Source organism: Nycticebus coucang, chromosome 16 (assembly GCF_027406575.1).
Source record: "Nycticebus coucang isolate mNycCou1 chromosome 16, mNycCou1.pri, whole genome shotgun sequence".
Taxonomy (NCBI): Eukaryota; Metazoa; Chordata; class Mammalia; order Primates; family Lorisidae; genus Nycticebus; species Nycticebus coucang.
The window spans coordinates 95,265,557-95,285,386 of record NC_069795.1 but is presented as its reverse complement, the minus strand read 5'-3'; the positions used below and the strand labels follow the sequence as shown (position 1 = coordinate 95,285,386).

The following is a 19,830-nucleotide window of genomic DNA, read 5'->3' as shown; positions in this document are numbered from 1 at the left end:
GAGCACAAAGCAAATGCATTTTCATGCTTCATTTACAATTCATTAATGTTTGCAGAGTGATTTGTTCAGGAAGTTAGTGGGCTTGTTTTCCAGCTGCGTTCTGGGTGCGGTAATGTCTTCTCGTGTGTAGGGTCACATTTGTAGAGGTGCTATTTATTGGTGGCTTAGAAAGGTTTCCAGAGGTCTTACATTTCCTCAAGGTTTCCTCTCTGTCCTCCTTCTCTTTGTCATTAATTAATTGTAGGTCCATAAACAAGTTTCTTCATTTCCCTGTTTTCCTACCTATAGAATAGGGGTTATAATTGCACTGGTTTCCTTTAGCCATTTGACAGAATCTGATGAGCAACTATATATGAGAAGTCTTTATCATAGCAATCAGTAATATTTGCTATTGTCATAATTATCTTTTCATTTCACCCCCAGATAATATATTTCCCCTTTTAGTTTCAACATCTTATCTAATAAACTCAAGGAAATTTATCTTGCTCTTTTTATCACACTTGTTTTCCTTAAACACTTAGTCTCATCCCCCCAGATTGTAGAATGCATGAACACAGACACACACTTCTTAACCAATCTCTCTTTTAGATCCAGGCTGTTAACCTTGAAAAGTGTTCAGGGGAATGAAAAGATTGAGACTAACTTTCGCCTTCTTAGAAACCACAGGAGATACGGTCTTAACCACTGGAGATAACTGGGTATAGGTTATTGATAACTGCTTACCCTGGAGTTGAGTGTCAAGCAGTGGTCAGAAAGATTTGGTTCACACCCTACATGCACCAGTGATTACTTGAGTGTCCCAAGAAAATGGATTTAACTTCATTGAGACTAAAGAGTATCCCCCAAAGTGAGATGAGGCTAATGATACTTCACAGGATTATTTGTTTTACATAAAACACATAAAAGCACATAGTAATGTCCCTAATATTTAATAAGTACTTAAATAGTAGCTCTTGTTATTACCATCACTACTGCTATGCTGTAAGAATGTATTCCTCAGTATAAGATTTATTTTAATGTGACAGTCTGGGTGCCAATGTGCAGTACTTACTCCACAGGCATAGAGGCCAGAGAAAACTGAAGATGTAATTTCCTCTTCCTGGTGTTCTGTGACATAAACAGTGCTAACGCTGGAGCAGACTTTGTATTGTGAAATAATAGAACAGGAAATGTAGAACAAGAAAAAGTGCTAAGTACACAGTGAATTCATTTATATGTTTTCTAGCCGAATGTGTGTGTGTGTGTGTATATACCTCATATAGAGTCAGTTATTTTAATCATTGAGATAACTCCTGGATGAGAAAGAACATGAAATACAATGGAAAGAGAAAGAAATACACTTCAGACTTTTTGTGAAAATTTAAATAAAATACTTATGCTATGTATTGCCTATCAGGAAAGACGGGTTTGTTACCTGTGCTGGAGCCACGAGTTCCAGCTCCGAAGCTGACTCAGAGTTGAGGGCACTCTTGCCACCACTCAGTTCTGGCTGAGATCTGTGTTCTGAGGACCTATGAAGAATGCATTGAGGAAATTAATGTACACTGAAAAACACATTCAGCTAGAAATTTAGCCAAGAAATCTAGTTAATGTGGATTATTGAGAGGCATGGTAACAAAGCACTCATCAAAATTCTGATGGAAAAGTTAAGTTTTATAGATTTCTGTTGTAATGACTAGTTTCAGAATTTAAGTGGTTATAATGTACTAGGTTCAGAAATCAGTTCAATTGTGGGCAAAGTAAATAAATGCAACATCATTTTTGTTACATAAAGTTCTGATTTATGAAAAAAGATTGCACTTTTTTTTTGGTTAGGGACTTCTTACAAAGTGCCTCAGATCTTTATATACAATTTGAAATGTCATAATAAATGGAGATGTAGGAGGGAACCAGGAACCTGGAAAAGGATGTGGCCCTTTAGGCAGCTTCAAAAACATGGTGAAATTCAGGAGGCCAGATATTCTTCTAGATATCCACGGATCATTCTTAATTATTTCATTTTCTGGTATTGTGTGATTGAGTAACTCAGAAAGGATTACCTATATAACCACAAAAATTTAATTTAACTATGACTTATGTAAGGTGTTGAGTATATTCAAACCCATGGATACACTCGTAATGATGCTGACTCATCAACACAGTCACATGCTCAGAGAATTATCAATGAACACTGGATCATGGACCACCCCAAATCATTACTGAACTGAATTGACCTAATTTTGGACAGTTTAGATGAAATAATTTAGAGTTTATAGAAGCCACAATAATTAGCATGATCATAGAGGGTTATATACATGGTTATATGTATTTGGATTGACTTAACTCATTAGCTATTTCATTACATGAGAGAAACATTTACAAAATTGACACACAAATGGGCCATTTTCTGGTATCAAAGTATCTTACCATAACAGCTCTTTTGATCCAGTTCTAGATGAGCATGGTTTTCTTTCTGCCATTGGATGCCCCTTGCTATTTTGATCTCCATGAAACTGAACATCATCCCATTTTTCCAGTTGGGTTTGAATGTCTTTTAAGGAGGGAGGAGAGGGCAAGGGGGACAAAGGGAAGGCGTGTGGTACGGAGAGAAAAGGGAGATTGATTAAGATCGAAAGTCTTATCCAAATGAACCTACTCGACTGATACTCTCAAGCCCCCAGACCAACCCTTACCTTCTTAATGTCACAGAAAATTAAAACATGTGCGGCTAAATAAAAATGAGACCTGTTAAGATAAATCGTGTTTACAGTTAAAGCAGTAATCAAGTTGTTTTACCTAAATTTATTTCAAAAACTATGTGTGTTCTGAATCCTGTGTGGGAGCTCACAGGATCTGGTGCACAGTGTGCATGTGAAGCTCTACCCACGTCACCCTTTCCCTAAGGCTTTGGGGGCACTTCTGACGTGTTTCCAGAAAGAGATTCCATTTAAGGAGAGAAACTGTGATGTTAGAAAGAGGTGAGAAGAAACCAGAACATTTTCTTTTTTATTAGCTTTGGTACAGACCACTTAATTTCTCAGCAAAAGAAGGCATTTATAATGAGGATAGAGAGAAAGGAGGTGATGAAAAAAGCCAAGAGACTACTAGAAGCATTTTCTCCCTGTGGCTTAATTTTTAAGGTAAGAACCTGGCATGATTCTCTGTCATTAACAGGTGTGTGACTGTGAACAAACCACTTAAATAATCAGAGTTTGGTTTTTCCATTTGCAAAAAAAATGGTTTGCAGTTTTGGAGGTCTTTTTAACTCTTCTTTTTAAAAATTGTGGTAAAATATACATAACAAAATATACTACCACTGCTATTCATCCCAAACTAAAACTTTGTACTGATAAAATACTGACTTCCCATTTTCCTTCCCACCAAACCTGGTAACTTCTACTTTCTGTCTCTGTGAATTTGACTGCTCTACATGCCTCATTTAAGTGGAATCATACCATATAGGTTGAATATTCCTGATTCAAAATGCTTGGACATATTGGACAAATATGTCTTATTAAGGGTATTTTGGGGTTTGGGAATATTTGCATATACAAAATGAAATATCTTGGGGAGGGGACCCAAGTCTCAACATGAAATTTACTTGTTTCATATACACTCTATACACATAGCCTAAAGGTGATTTTATACAATATTTTTAATAATTTTGTGCATGAAATGAAGTTTTGACTGCATTTTAACTGTGACCCATCACAGGATGTCAGGTGTGAAATTTTCCATTTAATGGCCTTGTGTCAGTGCTTAAAAAGCTTTGGATTTTGAAGGATTTCTGACTCAGACTTCTGAATTAGGGCTGCTCAACCTGTATTTGTCCTTTTGGGTCTGGCTTATTTCACTTAGAATAATATCTTCAGAGATGTCAGCAAATTATTCCTTTTTAAGGCTGAATAACAGTTCATTGTATATATATGTAGACCCCACATTTTTATTATCTATTGTCTGTTGATGGGTATTTGAGTTGTTTTCACCTTTTGATATTGTGAATGACACTGCTACTTTTCAATATGCTTTTAAAGCAAAGTATTTTTACAACTTCTTCATAGGATATTTCTCAAATGCTCATTTATGTGTTTATGTGTTATATTGTAATGTGTTAAATAATACATTCTTACGTGAATGTATAAGTTTCCCTTATTCATTTAACAATTGAATAAACCATGTAGAAATAGCCTAAATGCCCACCAACCCATGAATGGATTGACAAGCTGTGGTATATGTACATCATGGAATACTATTCAGCCATTAAAAAAGACGGAGACTTTACATCTTTTGTATTAACCTGGGTGGAAGTAGAACGCATTGTTCTTAGTAAAGCATCACAAGAATGGAGAAGCAAGAATCCTAGGTACTCATATCTGATATGAGGACAATTTATGACCTAGTACATGGTGGAGAGTGGGGGAAGGGGAGAGCAGAGAGAGGGAAGGAATGAGGGGATGGAGGTCATGGTGTGTGACACACCTTTTGGGGGTGGGACACAATTATAAGAGGGACTTTACCTAACAAATGCAATCATTGTAACCTGGTTCTTTGTACCCTCAATGAATCTCCCAAATAAAAAATAAAATCAATATGTTGGTCTCCCTGCTTCTAGTTCTTTTTCTGTCCATCCACTAGAGAAGGTTTTTTCTAAAATAGTATCTGTTGCCGCTATTACTCTAAGTAAAGTGCTTCAAATGACACCCTTCCTCCTCCAATCTGAAAGGCATGGCATCCAAGAACTCTCATTATACAACCACCAGTGACTCCTGGACTTCCCTTCTTCCATTCTGCCATCCTTGAGTAATATTGCAATCCTTGTATTTACTCGAAAAGACATCTTCCTGGGATTACCTATTTGTACATGAATCCCTTTCCTTTCTGTACCAGGGATACCCTGGCCATCCTCCTCACTTCTCTCCTGTTCCATCTTTTTCATCTGGCAAATTCCTACTCATTCTTCAAGACTCTGCTCACAGAATACCTCCTAGAAGACACTTCTCCCACTGGCTGGATCAGGAGCCCTGTGAAGGTTCTTGTTTGGTAAATAATGTGGGCTTCCTTTTATTGCAGCAAATAGTTAATATTTTATTATGACTATTTAAACATTTTTCTGTCTCTCCACCAGACTGTAAACTTCCTAAGGAACAGAGAGCTTCTATTATATGCCTTTGTATTCCTGGCACATAGTATATGGAATACAGCTATTCAGAGTAATGTTTAGCAAACAGATGAATAAATTAGTTCATGACCTCCTAATATGTACCTATTACAGTGACAAGTTATTTTACATATATATCCCATTTATTCTTCACAACTTTATGGATAAGCTACTAATGCAATTGTTTTATGAATGTATATACAGTTTTCACCTTCCAACCCATACACACGCACACACACACACAAACACACACAGTGCCAAAAAAAAAAAAATACACTTTTTAAGAAATGAAAAAACTGTACTAAGATTGTAATACTTAAAATATACTTATAACAAAAGATGAATACAAGTCACATTTGAGTATGTACATTTTTCTGGCACCGTCTGTATGCTGGTTACCGGCAGCCAGGGAAGATACATGTTCCCTTGGGCTTTCTAAACTATCTGCTACTTTTCTTTTTCCTGAGAAATGAGAGCTTAATTTGTCTGGGTCTAGGAGCTGAGGATTAAGCTCATAGGATGCAGTTCAGAAGATGTGGAGTATAGGGGATACATGTATGGGCTTTGAAGTTAACTAGAGCAAGGTTCAAATTTCAGCTCTTCTTATAAACTGTAAGATCTTGGGCAAGTATTTAAATTTTAAAACTTGGTTCCTCATGTATTTCCACAAGTTGTGACAATGTAACAAGATAATTTATGTAAGTCATGTAGCATAGTCCCTGGACACTGTTAGCTATTAACAACTGTTACATGTTACCATTTCATCTGGTGGTCCCTGGGCCTGCTGTTAGAATTGTTCATTCACATGTTTCTCTCTTCTGCCTTAGACTAAGTATTCTTAGAGAGCAAGATTCTCATTTTACTTTTATTTGTAATTCAGGTACTTAGCATGGTGCCTGGCAGCTATCAGAACTCAGTACATGTGGGTTAAATAAACAAATGAATGAATCAATGCCAGGTAGGCAAGATTGGGCTCCCCAAACACTATTTAATCTAAGCACCAAAGAAGCTATGTCCTGCCTAATTTCCTACATGGAATTACCTTTTCCAAGTTCATTGTTTTAATGCCACTTTGTGGAACTTCTCCACCGTATCCACCCCAGCAGGCAGGCTGAGCAGCAGCCCCTCTAAGCCATTTATTGCCTTACCTAAATCAAGGGGTGACATCTCCGGGCCTCTGAGGGGCTGGCCTCTCTGCTCTGCCTCCGCACTGATGAGGTCAGATCCATCAGCCTTTTTCTTGAGGGATGAGGTTTTGGATGAGGGCTCTGCCTTCTTAGCTTTGGTTTGGGTTTGAGAGACTGGTTCACTCAGGTCCAGGAGATCTAAACCAGTGGTCAACACTAACAGAAATGGAAAAGATTAAGGTAAGCTGATTAATTGCTCTGAAATAATTTTTTAAAATAGATTTTAATTGGGTACAGAAGGATTTTGTGTTTGTAGGATAGGTTAGAACCACCAGATTAGGTAAGGTCACTACTGATTTGTAAAGGCAGTTGGTTAGCCTGCGGAGTCTGCCGCATGCTCCCCTATCAGCTTGAAAACCAAAAACAAAAACAAAAAAAACTTGCCATCAGCTAGAAAGACAGGGCTTAGGACAGCTACAGCAGTGATGAAATTTTAAACAAAATTAAAATTTTAAAACTGAATCTCAGTTTGGGTACCATTTACTTTTAAATTTTCTTTTATTTATACTGAAGGTTTATTTTAGATTGTAGCTTTTCCAGAGAAGGGTCGATCTATCCTACTCAGAGATTTAGTGCAGTCTCTGAATGTCTTTGTGTTTTAATTTTAAACAATAAAGTATATGGACTGTAATGGAATGCTGTTAATCATCTTTTATTTAATTAAGCAATTCAATCAGAAAATGGCATGCTGTTCGGGCTGACGTTAGAGAGGTATTTTATAATCCGTAGCTGATGGATAGGTACACATTAATGCCTTTGCTGTTTAATATGCAAATTTAAATTCCAACGTAACAAACAAGAAAACTATTACCTTCTTACTTCTAGTAGGTTGTACTAAATACTCTAATGAAAACAGAAATAAAACAATTTGTTCAAATGCAACTTAGGCAAATGAGAATGTAAAAAGCAAGTTTTATAACCTTCATTTCTCCTTTCTTTTATAGTGCAAGTAACCAGTGTTTGAAGAATTCATTATGAGATATGAAAATTCAAATTAGGGAAAGTCCGTCCAGCCCTACCTCTCCACCCACCAGCCCCTAATGCTTCACTGCAGCCAGAGAAGCTGGCTCTGAGCCGCTTGGTGACTTCCTGGCCTCCGTCTCTTCACTCAACTCTTAGGAAAGCTACTGCAGGTCAGAGGAACTCCTTGGCACAGTCTGAATGAGGTCTACAACATTCCTTTTCTGTAATCTCTCAGCTTTCCCACCAGGCAGGAAAGGGGTTTTGTTGATGTCTCAGTCCTTGTCCATCTGCTCTCCCTTTGCACTCACAGTAGGGTCACAGCTCAACTGAATACACCACTAGGATTTCCTTAGTCGGGCATAGCCTTCCTTCATGAGCTAACCATTCCTGCGGGGTCCCTAAGGTTGTGTCTAGCTGGACTCTTAAAAATTTTGTTTTCTGTTTGTTTTTGTTTGTTTGTTTTTTTTTTTTTTGAGCGAGTCTTACTCTTTCACCTGGATAGAGTATCATGGTCTCAGCCTAGCTCACAGCAACCTCAAACTCTTGGACTCCAGGAATCCTCCTGTCTGAGCCTCCCAAGTATCTGGGACTATAGGCACCTGCCACAACACCTAGCTGTTTTTTTTCTATTTTTAGTAGAGACGGGGTCTTACTCTTGCTCAGGCTAATTTCTAACTCCTGAGCTCAAGGGATCCTCCCACATCAACCTCCCAGAATGCTAGGATTATGGGCATGAGCCACCAGGCCCAGCCTTTTTTTCTGATTCTAATCCCAAGTCACAATGCTTCAATGTTGTTGGCAAAGTGGAAAAATTTGGCTTTATTACTGCTTTAATGTGTAACTTAAGGCAAGTTTTTTGACCTCCCTGAATTTCGGTTTCCTCATTTGAAAAATGAGGAATTGGTAACTGTTCTTTAGGTGTAAGATGAGGATAAATGATCCCACATGTGTAAAGTGACAGGCATATGATAGGTATTCACAGAAAAGGCACAGGCAAGAGGCCTAATTGCTACCCAGCTGAGGAAGGAGGTAGCTTGGAGGTCAAGTGACTCCCTCTCCTTTCCTTTGAGCTGATCTCCTACCATCCCTGCTCCTTTCTATTTGAGAAGGATTCAGAATCATACTCTGACAGAAAGAGGAAATGATGCTGGGGATAAGGCTGAGGACGGGACAAAGATGTCAGCTCTCGCAGGTGTCCTCAAACTTTTTAAACAGGGGGCCAATTCACTGTCCCTCAGACCGTTGGAAGGCCGGACTATAGCTTAAAAAAACACTATGAACAAATTCCTATGCACACTGCACATATCTTATTTTGAAGTAAAAAAACAAAACGGGAACAAATACAATCACACCGGCTCATGTGGCCCGCAGGCCGCAGTTTGAGGACCCCTGCTCTAGAGGATCCTGTGAGGTAAATTTATCACACAACAGGCTGAGAGTGTCAGTTTATACAGCTGAGTCTCTCTGAAGAGATGGAAACTACTTCTTGATGCAGTGGCTCCCAGAGCTGTGAGCAGTGTTTTGTGACTAGGAAGTACTGGAACATAGGGGAAGAAGTGGCTTTCAGGACTAAGCTGCCAGGCTTCATGTCTAAAATTTGAACTTGGGAGGCAGCCAAGATGGAATGCTACGCACTTCAAATTCATTGAATGTTTAAATAGAAATTTCAAGGCCACTGTTATGTTGGCATTAAGTCTGAGCCCAATGTGGTTTCCTGGTAACAGAAGGAGGGAAGTGATGACAGTCTATGGAACACCTTACATGTCTTCTCACCAGCTGTACAATTAAGAATTAGCCACTTGCTCCTGGACTTCTTTTAGAGGCAAATTATATAGGAATCATCTACTTGTATATAGGAGGTACATGCGTTACGAAATAATAGCTGGTGGGTGTTAATTTAATTCCATATCTGCTTTTCACCATTCAGAATAACTAAATTGCTATAAGAATGAATTGCACATTTAAACTCTGCTCAGTAGTTTTCCCTCCCCTTCTGAAGTGTCCTGGGCACTTCCCATGTTTGTTCTGAGTGCTCTTTCCCTTTGCTCTTTCCTTCTCACATGTGAAACAGATGCTTGGCACACACACAAGGTCTAACTGGTCATCCAGTGATGAAGAAGGTACCCTGGAGGTCAAATGCCCTGGAGGTCAGATGGCAATCACTGGCACTGAGAGTCCCTGGGCGCAACCTTTCACTCTCAGAAGAAAGACAATCACATTTTAGTGTGTGTCCCCTTTAGTTAGGACTTAAAAACAAGGGTCTTATTGCTCCACGTGGGCTTCAAAGATGCATGCCTTGGCGTGGAAGGGAGTATTTTCTCTGCTGAGTATCATAACCCCTTTCTAAAGCTTCTTTGGGCACATGAAGGTTTGGGTTCTAACAGGGCAGCACCCATAGCACAGTGGATAGGGCGTCGGCCACATACACCGAGGCTGGCAGGTTTGAAACCAGCCTGGGCCTGCTAAAACAATGACAACTGCAACAACAACAAAAAAATAGCCAGGCATTGTGGCAGGTGCCTGTAGTCCCAGCTATTGGGAGGCTGAGGCAAGATAATCGCTTAAGCCCAAGAGTTGGAGGTTGTTGTGAGCTGTGACGCCACAGCACTCTACCGAGGGTGACATAGTGAGACTGTCTCAAAAAAAAAAAAAAAAAAGCACACTGGACAGCCTCTTCCATCAGGGAATGTGAAAATGTATGTATAGGTCTATATGTGAGTATGTGAGTGTGTGTCTGTGTGCGTGCACGGACCCAATACAGCTGCATGGACTGTGGGGTCTCACTGCCCAAAGAAAGTCATGCCCTTCACTCTGTCTGCTGCAGCTGGGGCTCGGTGCCTTCTGAAAGGTCTGGACTTGCCAGTCACCTCTCATAGCAGTTTGTCATGTCTTCGTCACTGCAGTTCAGCTAGCCCATTTTGGTACCTTGATGCTATATAGTCATTGTGCATAAAATAAGGGAGTACAGGACAGTGGTTATGACTGCCTGGGTTCAAACCCTCACCCTGCCTGGCACTGGCTGTGTGATTGTGGGCAATCTACTTATCTTCTCTGAGCCTTTGCTTCTGACTACTTAAAAAAGGATAAAACCCTACTTCATGGAATAAAGCATTACATAAATTGCTTTATCCCCTAGAACACAAGAAACACGGTAATGATTCAAATAAATATGTATTCTACTAGGAGACTTCACTGAAAGCACTCATGCTTGAAGCACACTCTGCACATGAGGTTGGAAATTTTTAAAAAAATTATGTATTGAGTATATTGCAATATGGTAAGTTCTTACAAATGTTTCTTTGTTTAATCCATATAATAGCCCTGGGAAAAAGGCATTAATAGTCTAATTTTACATATGAGAAATTGAGGCTTGAGACATTAAGTGACTTATCTCAAGTCACTTAATACTTGGGTGTTGTATAATACTGCCTCCTCCAGTACGTCCACGTTCTAACCCCACGCTTCTGTGAATACGTTACCTTGACATGTCACATAGTAAAAGGGACTTTGCAGAAGTAATTAAGTTATGGACTTTGAGATGGGGAGATTAATCTGGAATGATCTGGGTGGGCCCAGTGTAATCACAAGTGCTCTTATAAAAGGGAGTCAGGAGAGCCAGAGACAGAGGAGATGTAGGGATGGGAAGTAGGTGGTGGAGGGAGAGGGATGGGGGAGATCAAGAGAGAGAGAAAGAAAGAAAGACAGGGAATGCTAGTTTTGAAGCATTCAAGAAAGAGAAAGGAGCCATAAACCAACATCTTTTAGGTGTTCTCTGGAAGCTAGAAAAGGCAAAGAAATGAGTTCTAGAGCCCCCAGAAGGAATATAGCCCTTTGACATCTTGATGGCAGACTAATAAATTTGTGTTGTTTTAAGCCACTAAATTTGTGGTAATTTGTTACAGCAATAGGAAACTAATACATGTGGTGTATTCATGCCCATTGCAGGATTCAAATGCAGGATACAGGTCCTGTGTCTCCAAAGCCTGCCTTCTGCAGCACTCCCCTCTAGACTTTTTCTCGACCTGAAGGCAGTGTGCTGATTTTTTTTTTTTTTTTTTTTTGATATTGACATGGCTTTGATTTTGTTTTTGTTTGCTTGTTTAGCTGCTGATTATTTGGTAGCTTGGGTCGTCTGGGGCATGATTTAAATAGCTGGCAATTTCAGAATCTCTTGGCTTTTAGATAATCTAACTCCACTGGGGGGAACTTCCTGAAGACAGAATATTATCAAGTTACTAAAGTATTTGTTTCCAAGTATCTCAAGGATGCCTGATTGATCCAGAAGGCTTCCACAGGGATGGAAAAGATTTATAAATACCAGCTTAAAGTAGTCAGAACAAAACAAGTACCCACTGGGAAGCCCCGGTCGGTACTTTGGTGGTAAGCACAATACAATTAACACTCTATAGGGGGAAGAGCCTCAGATTTTAGTGAATTTCACCACAAGGAGTGGCCACAGAGTACAGAGCATGGGGCAACCCTGACTGGGACAGCGATGGGTATACCTCACAGGCTGATGGGGCCTTGGTCTGTGCCCCAAGGACTGTGTTTTGTAGCCAGTGTCAGAAAACCCCAGCTGTATTTTCTGAGGTGCTGGGGTAGCCACTCAAGTTTATGGATAAAAATGCTTTTAGAATTATGCACCTTGATATTTCAGAGCAACAAGTTGTTGCAAAATTTATTTTATTACTCATGCTATAATTTAATCACTGCTGAAAAATAGCTATTGTCTAGTCACTTTCAGGGTATTTGCTGTATGAATTTGTGTGTTTGTATTTATTTGTAATTTTAAATGAAAGATATTAGCAATCATTTTAGCTTACCTACCATCTAGGGCAAGGGTCCTCAAACTGCGGCCCGTGGGCCACATGAGGTGGTGTGATTGTATTTGTTCCCATTTTGTTTTTTTACTTCAAATTAAGATATGTGCAGTGTGCATAGGAATTTGTTCATAGTTTTTTTTTTTTTTTAAACTATAGTCCGGCCCTCCAATGGTCTGAGGGATAGTGAATTGGCCCCTGTTTAAAAAGTTTGAGGACGCCTGATCTAGGGATTCAATTTGAGAGGGCCAAGGGATTTGGATTGCAGGTGAATTAAAGAGAATTTAACATGTTAATGGGAAAAAATGGAAAATTTCCTTATTTCATCAGCTTGAAGTTATCATCATTGGATAATAAAAAGTTAATCCTAATGTAGAAACAAGCAGAACGTAAAGTAAGATAATTAAAAACGCTTAAGAAAAAATTATAATTTAGAACTTTTATGAAGCAAAAGATATATTCCTTTAGGGTTTGTAGAGAAAAAAACCCCATCATTTGACTGCCATTCAGAAAAGATAAATATTTCCTATACTTTTTACTTTGTATTGATTTTTATGGGAATAGTATTTGTTAGAAATTTTAAAAATGTAATGTTTCTGCCTTGAGATATGCTTTTAAGATTTGAATATATACTATCAAAGAAGTGTCTTCCTCCAGGATGAAAATCAGTGTGAAGCAGATGGACTGAATACTGAAGATGAGGGGGAAAAATCCAGTCTCAGAACACTGTTTTCCAGGTCTCCTACTTTGGAGAGTATTATGGATTGAATTGTGATTCCTGAAATGTTTTTGTCAAATTCTAATACTCAGTAGCTCAGATGATATGCACTTTTCTTTTTTTTTTTTTTTTGGAAATAGAGTCCATGAAGATGCAATTAAAGATGAGGTCATATGAGTGTTGGAGTAGGGTGGGCCTCTGTTCTAACATGACTGATGTCCCTAAAAATGGGGGAAATTTGGACATAGACACAGATACACAAATAGGGAGACCCACACATGGAAAATACTACATGAAGACTGGAATTACGCTGTTACAGACCAAGGACTACCAGGAATCAGGAGAGGGAGAGGGCTCTAGAACAGCTCCTTCCCAAGGACTATCAGAAGGAACTCAGCCCTGCTGACACCTTAATTTTGGCCTTCTAGCCTCCAGAACGATAAGTCAATACATTTTTGTTGTTTAACCCACTCAGTTTGTGATACTTTGTCACAGCAGCCCTACAACTAATACAGAGGGCAATGTTGTAGATATCAGAATTGCAAGAATTTACACATTCTTTTGACTTTTTTCCTCCAATATTTCATAGGTCTTTTATATGTTAGAAAAATCAAGATGCAAAGTAGCTTTTGAGTCAAATCTTATAGGACTCTCTCAGTGGGCCCTACCTAAGTGACTTAGTTTTCCCATCAGAGAGAAACAGAGAGTGGAAGCAAAACTTATCACCATGTTGAATTCTCCTGGCTTCGCCTGCAATTGGTGGCACATGGCTCTTTCTGTTTTTCTGGGGTGGCTCTCCAGTTTTGGAAGAGAGAGTTGTAGCTTCATAGATCAGGAAGATGAATTTGATCTAATCTTATCTGAACTTGTTTAATTTCCGGCCCAAAATGTACCAAGTACCATTTCATTTTCTTGATTACTCAAAGTGATAGTTGGAGTTAGCAAATGATAGTTTTGGTGAGATGTGAGAAAACTAAGGCAATTGAAAACAAAAAGTGCTGAGAATACTTACTATTCTCATGTGACATTTAACAGACTAGTCACACCAGTTAGAGTTCATACTGTGTTAAGCACTTTTATAGATTTTGTCATTTAATCTTTCCAGTGACTTATGAAACACAGATGAAGAAACTGAGACTTAGTTAAGAAATCTGTCTAAAGACACAGAGCTGGGGTTTGAACACATGGAGTCTGACCCCAGAAATGGCAGACTGTGTTTCCACACAGGAGCCTCTGTCTCATGTTAGTTACTCATGTTGTAATTTTTAGCATTTTGGAAAAACCACAATTTTCTTCTCCTGCAATTTCTTTGCTTAGAAATACACGCAAGGCAGCAGCAAGCTGAGGCCGTGATGACAGGACAAACTGATTCTAACAAGATGCCATGTGATCATCCTTCTCTTTCTCCATTAAATTCTGTTCTGCACTTCCAACGGTTACTTTGATTCTGAGAGGCATTTTTCATTCTTATTTGAACAATATGCCTCTCAATGTGAGTGAATGAAATCAATGCAGAAAGTCTGCCTCTGCTGGGGAAAGGTAGTTCATGCCAATGGGGCTTGTACGCACTCCTTGGATTAATACTTAATGAGTGCCTGTTACTGTGTGTACCAGTATCTGGGCAAATGATGGTTTACTTTCTTAGAATGTTTAATTCCAGAAGCAAGGTCAAACAAACTGTTGTAAGAGAAAGCAGGTTTCTGAAACTGGCCCCATATACTATACTAAGGCTATGGGATATTTTAATTGTCAATAAAATCTACTTGAAAATACTGCCACATTTTTATTTTACTGGACTTTTGATATACAACATATTTCCAGAAATAATGAGGCCATCAACCAGAATTTGAAAAACCTTACTTTGAAATAGATGCTTTCACTTTCAAGATTTCCTAATGTGATGTGACTTGCAATGTGAATATACGTGTATTAACTATAAAAATATACATGGAAATGATTCGTTGCTAACAGAGGTACACTTAGATTCAACAAAAATGGGTAATATACATTACAGTTTCTTACACAATGTAAAGCGATTTGTTGGTTTATGCTGAATAGTATATGTTCTGAAGTTTCATTTGGTCGCAAACATTATTCCCCACTTAAAATGCATTGTGGAAAAAAAAATGTGCATTTTATTATAGTTACAATTATCTCTACTTGAGGGACAGTGAGAAGTGAAAGAATTACCAGCTGTATTAGACGTTACAGGCCTTGCTATTGCCTCCGATTTGGTCTCACAAAGAAAGTCATCGATGGAGGGGCTCAGGAGGGGTCTGCTTTCCTGCTGCTCATTCACCAGCTGAGAACAAATGAACACAGGTGTCAAAAGGCTCCGTTAAACCACAGAATCAGACAAATTAAAATGCAGCATTGCAACAAAAAGAGAATAGCAAGCTTACCCAAAAGAAATACATACATAAAGTAAATAATGGAGTGGGGATAAGAAAGAAAAATATATCAAGGGACGGGGAATGAGCCTTGTAGCACTGTCCACACATTTTTTATCCAGCCAACTTCAGTTTTTAAAGCTCAAGCCTTTCTCCCCCTCCTGGAATAGTTTTAGAATTATCCTCTAATTTCAGTATGTAGAAAATGACACCTATTGAATCACGGTTGCTAAGAGCCAATCCCTCTCCTTACTCGGACAAAAGCTCTTGCTGAGACCTGGCACAATGGCTTCAGAGACAGAAGTGACTGGTTAGGACTGGCCAGTGTTGATGTGGTTAAATACAGACACGTGGGTCAGGGTGCTGGATCAACGCTCACCTTTTCTCCCTCTCTTCAAAGGCTCGGGTCATGTGAAACACACCCCCCTACATTTTCCTGGAAAGCTTTCATAGTACACGACCAATATCATCTTGGGAGATTAGGAAATATTATTTGTTAATTGTCTAGGTATCCAGTAGATATCTTTATAAAAATCTCTATGTAAAACAGATTTATGCAAATTTTCCCATTAGCTTGTTCTCTGATTTCAGCAATCTTTCTGCTAGGCTTTTAGTGGACCTTTATTCTCAATGGCAGCCAACTATTTACTCTCAGTTACTCTTGTACCTCTTTGAATCCATACTTCCTCAAATTACGTTTCTATGGTTAAGGAAGAAAATACACTTTAAATATGCAAGTGGTTAATCCCTAATTAACTGTCTTAGTTTTTCAGTTTTGTTTGTTTTTGCTTTTTGAGATGGAGTCTCATTTTGTCACCCTGGGGAGAGTGCTGTTCCATCATAGCTCGCAGCAATACTAAACTCGAGCTCATGTGATCCTCTTGCTTCAGTTTTTCATTTTTAGTAGAGATGGGGTCTCACTCTTGCTCAGGCTGATCTCAAACTCCTAAGCTCAAGCAATCCACCCGCCTCCGCCTCCCAGAGTGCTAGGATTACAGTCATAAGCCACCGTGCCTGGCCTTCTTCACCAGTTTTTATACTGGCCTTTCTTAAATTAGTCACAGCTATCTAGTTTTCTACTAGTCACAGGAAACAGATGTTCCCCACAATCTCTAGATTTTTAAGTATCAAATAACTATTTGTAGAAGTATAGTTTAAGAGACACAGGAAATAGAAACCAAGTGTTTTGGAGTATCAACAAATCAAAATATTTTGTTTTACTCTACTCACTTTCTCACAGCAACCTCAAACTCTTGGGCTTAAGCGATTCTGTTGCCTCAGCCTCCCAAGTAGCTGGGACTACAGGCGCCCACCACAACACCCAGACATTTTCTTTTGTTGTTGCAGTTGTCATTGTTTTAGCCAGCCTGGGACGGGCTTGAACTCTCCAGCCTCGGTGTATGTGGCCGGCGCCCTATCCCCTGAGCTATGGGCACCACCCACAGTGTCAGTGGTATTACAGCTTAGGCTGATGGAAGATGGCAAGGGACCTAAATAATGGTAAATATGAGAAGAAAAAATGCAGTTCTATTATTTCAGAAAGAGCACTATAGAAGCATTTAGTGGTCATTTGGAAACTGGAAGCCAAGTGATACATGTGGTTCTTTAATGTTTTCATGTGAGCTGGGTGTAGGGGCTCATGCCTGTAATCCTAGCGCTCTTGGAGGCCAAGGCAGGAGGATCCCTTGAGGTCAGGAGTTGAAGACCACCCTGAGCAAGAGTGAGACCCTGTTGCTACTAAAAATAGAAAAACTAGCTGGGCATTGTGGTTGGTGCCTGTAGTCCCAGTTACTTGGGAGGCTGAGGTAGGAGGATCACTTAAACCCAGGAGTTTGAGGTTGCTGTGAGGTAGGCTAATACCACAGCATTGTAGCCTGGGGCAACAGAGTGAGACTCTGTCTCAAAAAACAAACAAAAACCCCCAATCATTCATGATATTTAGGCATGGATAAATCTTAGCCCTTCATTAGAGTTTAAGATTTTGACAGAGTTGGTAATTTATTTTCACACTTACATGTAGACGTTAGCCAGGAATAAATATTGAGCGTGCTTCTTGAGTGTTCAAGTCAGTGACAGACATTTCCTCTGTTGTTGTTTCAGTGTAACTATGTATAAAAACTCACAGATTTTGCTAGGAATCAAGTTATCCAAGTTCTGATTTTTTTGTTTTCAACTTTATTTGGATGCTGCTTTAAGCCATGATTGAAACTCAGTTCCTTTGCATTTTGCTTTCTGAATTTGAACATTCTTGTATGTAATCAATTCTATTAGATTTATATTGAAATGTTTTTAAATAAGAGTTGAAACTCCATAGTTGACCACCTCCTTACAGTGACCACCTCAAGTTGACCTAATTTTTATAGACCAGACACGTACACATCAGTACAGTAAGCCTAGTTCCTTATGTTGACTGCGTCCATATGTTGATCAGTTTGTTAGAGTAGCTTGGGTGGTCAACTTATAAAAGTTCTATTGTATTTAAAGTTTTGTAATGGCACGGTCTGTTGAGTTTAGGAATGATTTATAATATTTTCTGGCATAAAAGTCAATTTTGTTATCTGAAAATGTAGTTGAAAGCATTGCTCTAGAGTATAATATACTAGAGAATGATAAAATGGCTAAGTATTAGTGATTCTGTGAACTTATCTGAAAATGATTAGTGTTCCTGAATCTGTTTCTCATTTTTAGTTAGTGCATGTAATAATTATGTGCACATAAGTTTTCAAAGAAGCCATACGTTAATGTACATGTCCTTATAGAACTTACTCTTTTAACTACATGTGCTAATGTAATGAAGACATCCAGCGTGATGTCACCGTAGTGATGTGGTCCTGACTTCACAAACAATCCCACCTTCAGCCTGTGGCCTACTCATCATTGTCCTGTGAATCTGATAAAAATTCTGCAGTGTTATAAGTGTGCATGGAGGAAGAAGGCCACCATCAAATATGGCATCACACTCTACTCGTAGAAGGTATATAGAAGGTAACAGGCTTACATTTACTAGCAGCAGTGAATTTTGATTTCTGGCCTCTTGTTCTAGGTCTTATTGACCCATTAGATAAAGTGTGTAAGGCACAAAGACTAAACGCAAGCAATACAACTGTAACTTATGAATATGGGCCAGGTGTGGTGCTCATGTCTATAGTCTCAGCACTGGTAGGCCAAGGCAGGAGGATTGCTGAGGCCAAAAGTTTGAGACCAGTCTGGGCAACACAGCAAGACTCCATCTCTACAAAAACATAAAACATAAAACATACAAACATTAGCCTAGGTGTAGTGGTGTATGCCACAGGCTGAGGCAGGAGGACTTCTAGAGCCCAGGAATTCAAGGCTGCAGTGCACTATGATTGTACCACAGCACTCTAGCCTGGATGACAAAGCAAGACCCTGTCTCTAACTAGATTTTAAAAAATAATAAAAGTATGAATATATATGATGTCATAATTATCTCTTTGAAGAAAAGTTTCTATTTCTCTGAAGAAAAACCTAATTTCACTGAAGATAACTAAGAACAACTGAGTCCTCTTAGAGATAATGTTGAGAAATGTCAATTGTTATGTAGATAATGATGGACTATATTCCATGAAAAGTTCCCTTACACTCCTTCTTTGTTTGGGATACAATTAGATGACTTTGTAGAAAGGAAAAAAGACTAAGAATTTATCCCCAGATCATAACTCTGTGCATATACATGTGTAACAGGCCTATATTTTCTATAGTGCTAGGAAATCAGGGTGTTTGATTTCTGTAGATACTTTTTGTAGTGAGTACTGAGAAATTTAGAGAAATACTAAATTTGATAAAACAATTCGAGAAAGTAAGGCCTCTGTTGCCATAAAGACCAATGGGAAACGAAGGAAAAGGCACAATTTAATGAGAGGTCCTTTCAGGTAAAGCTGCTTTATCAAAGGTATCAACAGGATGTTTTTGTTTTGGGAGTCTCTTCATTTAAACTTTGGATGCATTTTCAGGAGCAAGTATCTGTAGTGTGCTAACAGTTACTCAGCCAAAGGAAGGTTGTTCCAAACAGACCCAGGGAGCCCAGGACAAAGGTGTGGCCTCTCCAGTCTCCTAGGAGGCCACCTGGTGGTGCCTGCGTCTCCTCCACTTACTGTCCTGGTTCTGACCATAGTTCACATGAGGACTGATGCAATCACTGTGACTGCCCAACTCCTACAGCTAAGCAGCTCCTTTGGTTTTCTTCCACGAATACAAAGCAAAGAGGGAGTAACAAACTATTTTCTGAGTCAGTGGTTTTCAAGCTAGAGCACAGTTTAGCTATTGAGAAATGCTCAGGCTGCTGCGGAGGGTAATGGCTCAGCTCACAGGTGAAAGGCCAGATGACCGATAACATGGAAATGCAATTGAAACTGAACTGAAAGGTCTTTGGTTTTAATGGAGATATGAAAGATGAAACAGGAGATGTTATGAAGATAAAGAAATCTCTTCTTATAAGCCCTGAGGTCAGAGATTTATCTTACTCATATTTATATCCTTCACAGCTTCGGACAGAATGTCTATGCATAAATAGGGTTCAATAAACGGCTACCAAATGAGACAGTGACTTTGCAGAAACTCAAGACATAAAAATATCTATCTCGAAGAGTACAAT

At 39.1% G+C, this 19,830-nt stretch overlaps 1 protein-coding gene across 7 annotated transcripts in view; it reads right to left on the bottom strand.

The window, feature by feature from the left end:
• PEX5L (peroxisomal biogenesis factor 5 like) overlaps positions 1-19,830 on the bottom strand; it is a 301,860-nt gene that overhangs the window by 112,102 nt on the left and 169,928 nt on the right. For 5 of the 7 annotated variants that reach the window (XM_053565447.1, XM_053565448.1, XM_053565451.1 and 2 more), the window contains 4 exons: positions 15,016-15,127; positions 6,286-6,480; positions 2,407-2,530; positions 1,415-1,511 (listed from right to left, as the gene is read on the bottom strand). In XM_053565447.1, coding sequence (XP_053421422.1) covers positions 1,415-1,511; positions 2,407-2,530; positions 6,286-6,480; positions 15,016-15,127 — 528 coding nt within the window. The remainder of the gene's footprint in view (positions 1-1,414; positions 1,512-2,406; positions 2,531-6,285; positions 6,481-15,015; positions 15,128-19,830) is intronic. The other 2 variants (XM_053565449.1, XM_053565452.1) reach the window with 1 other exon arrangement.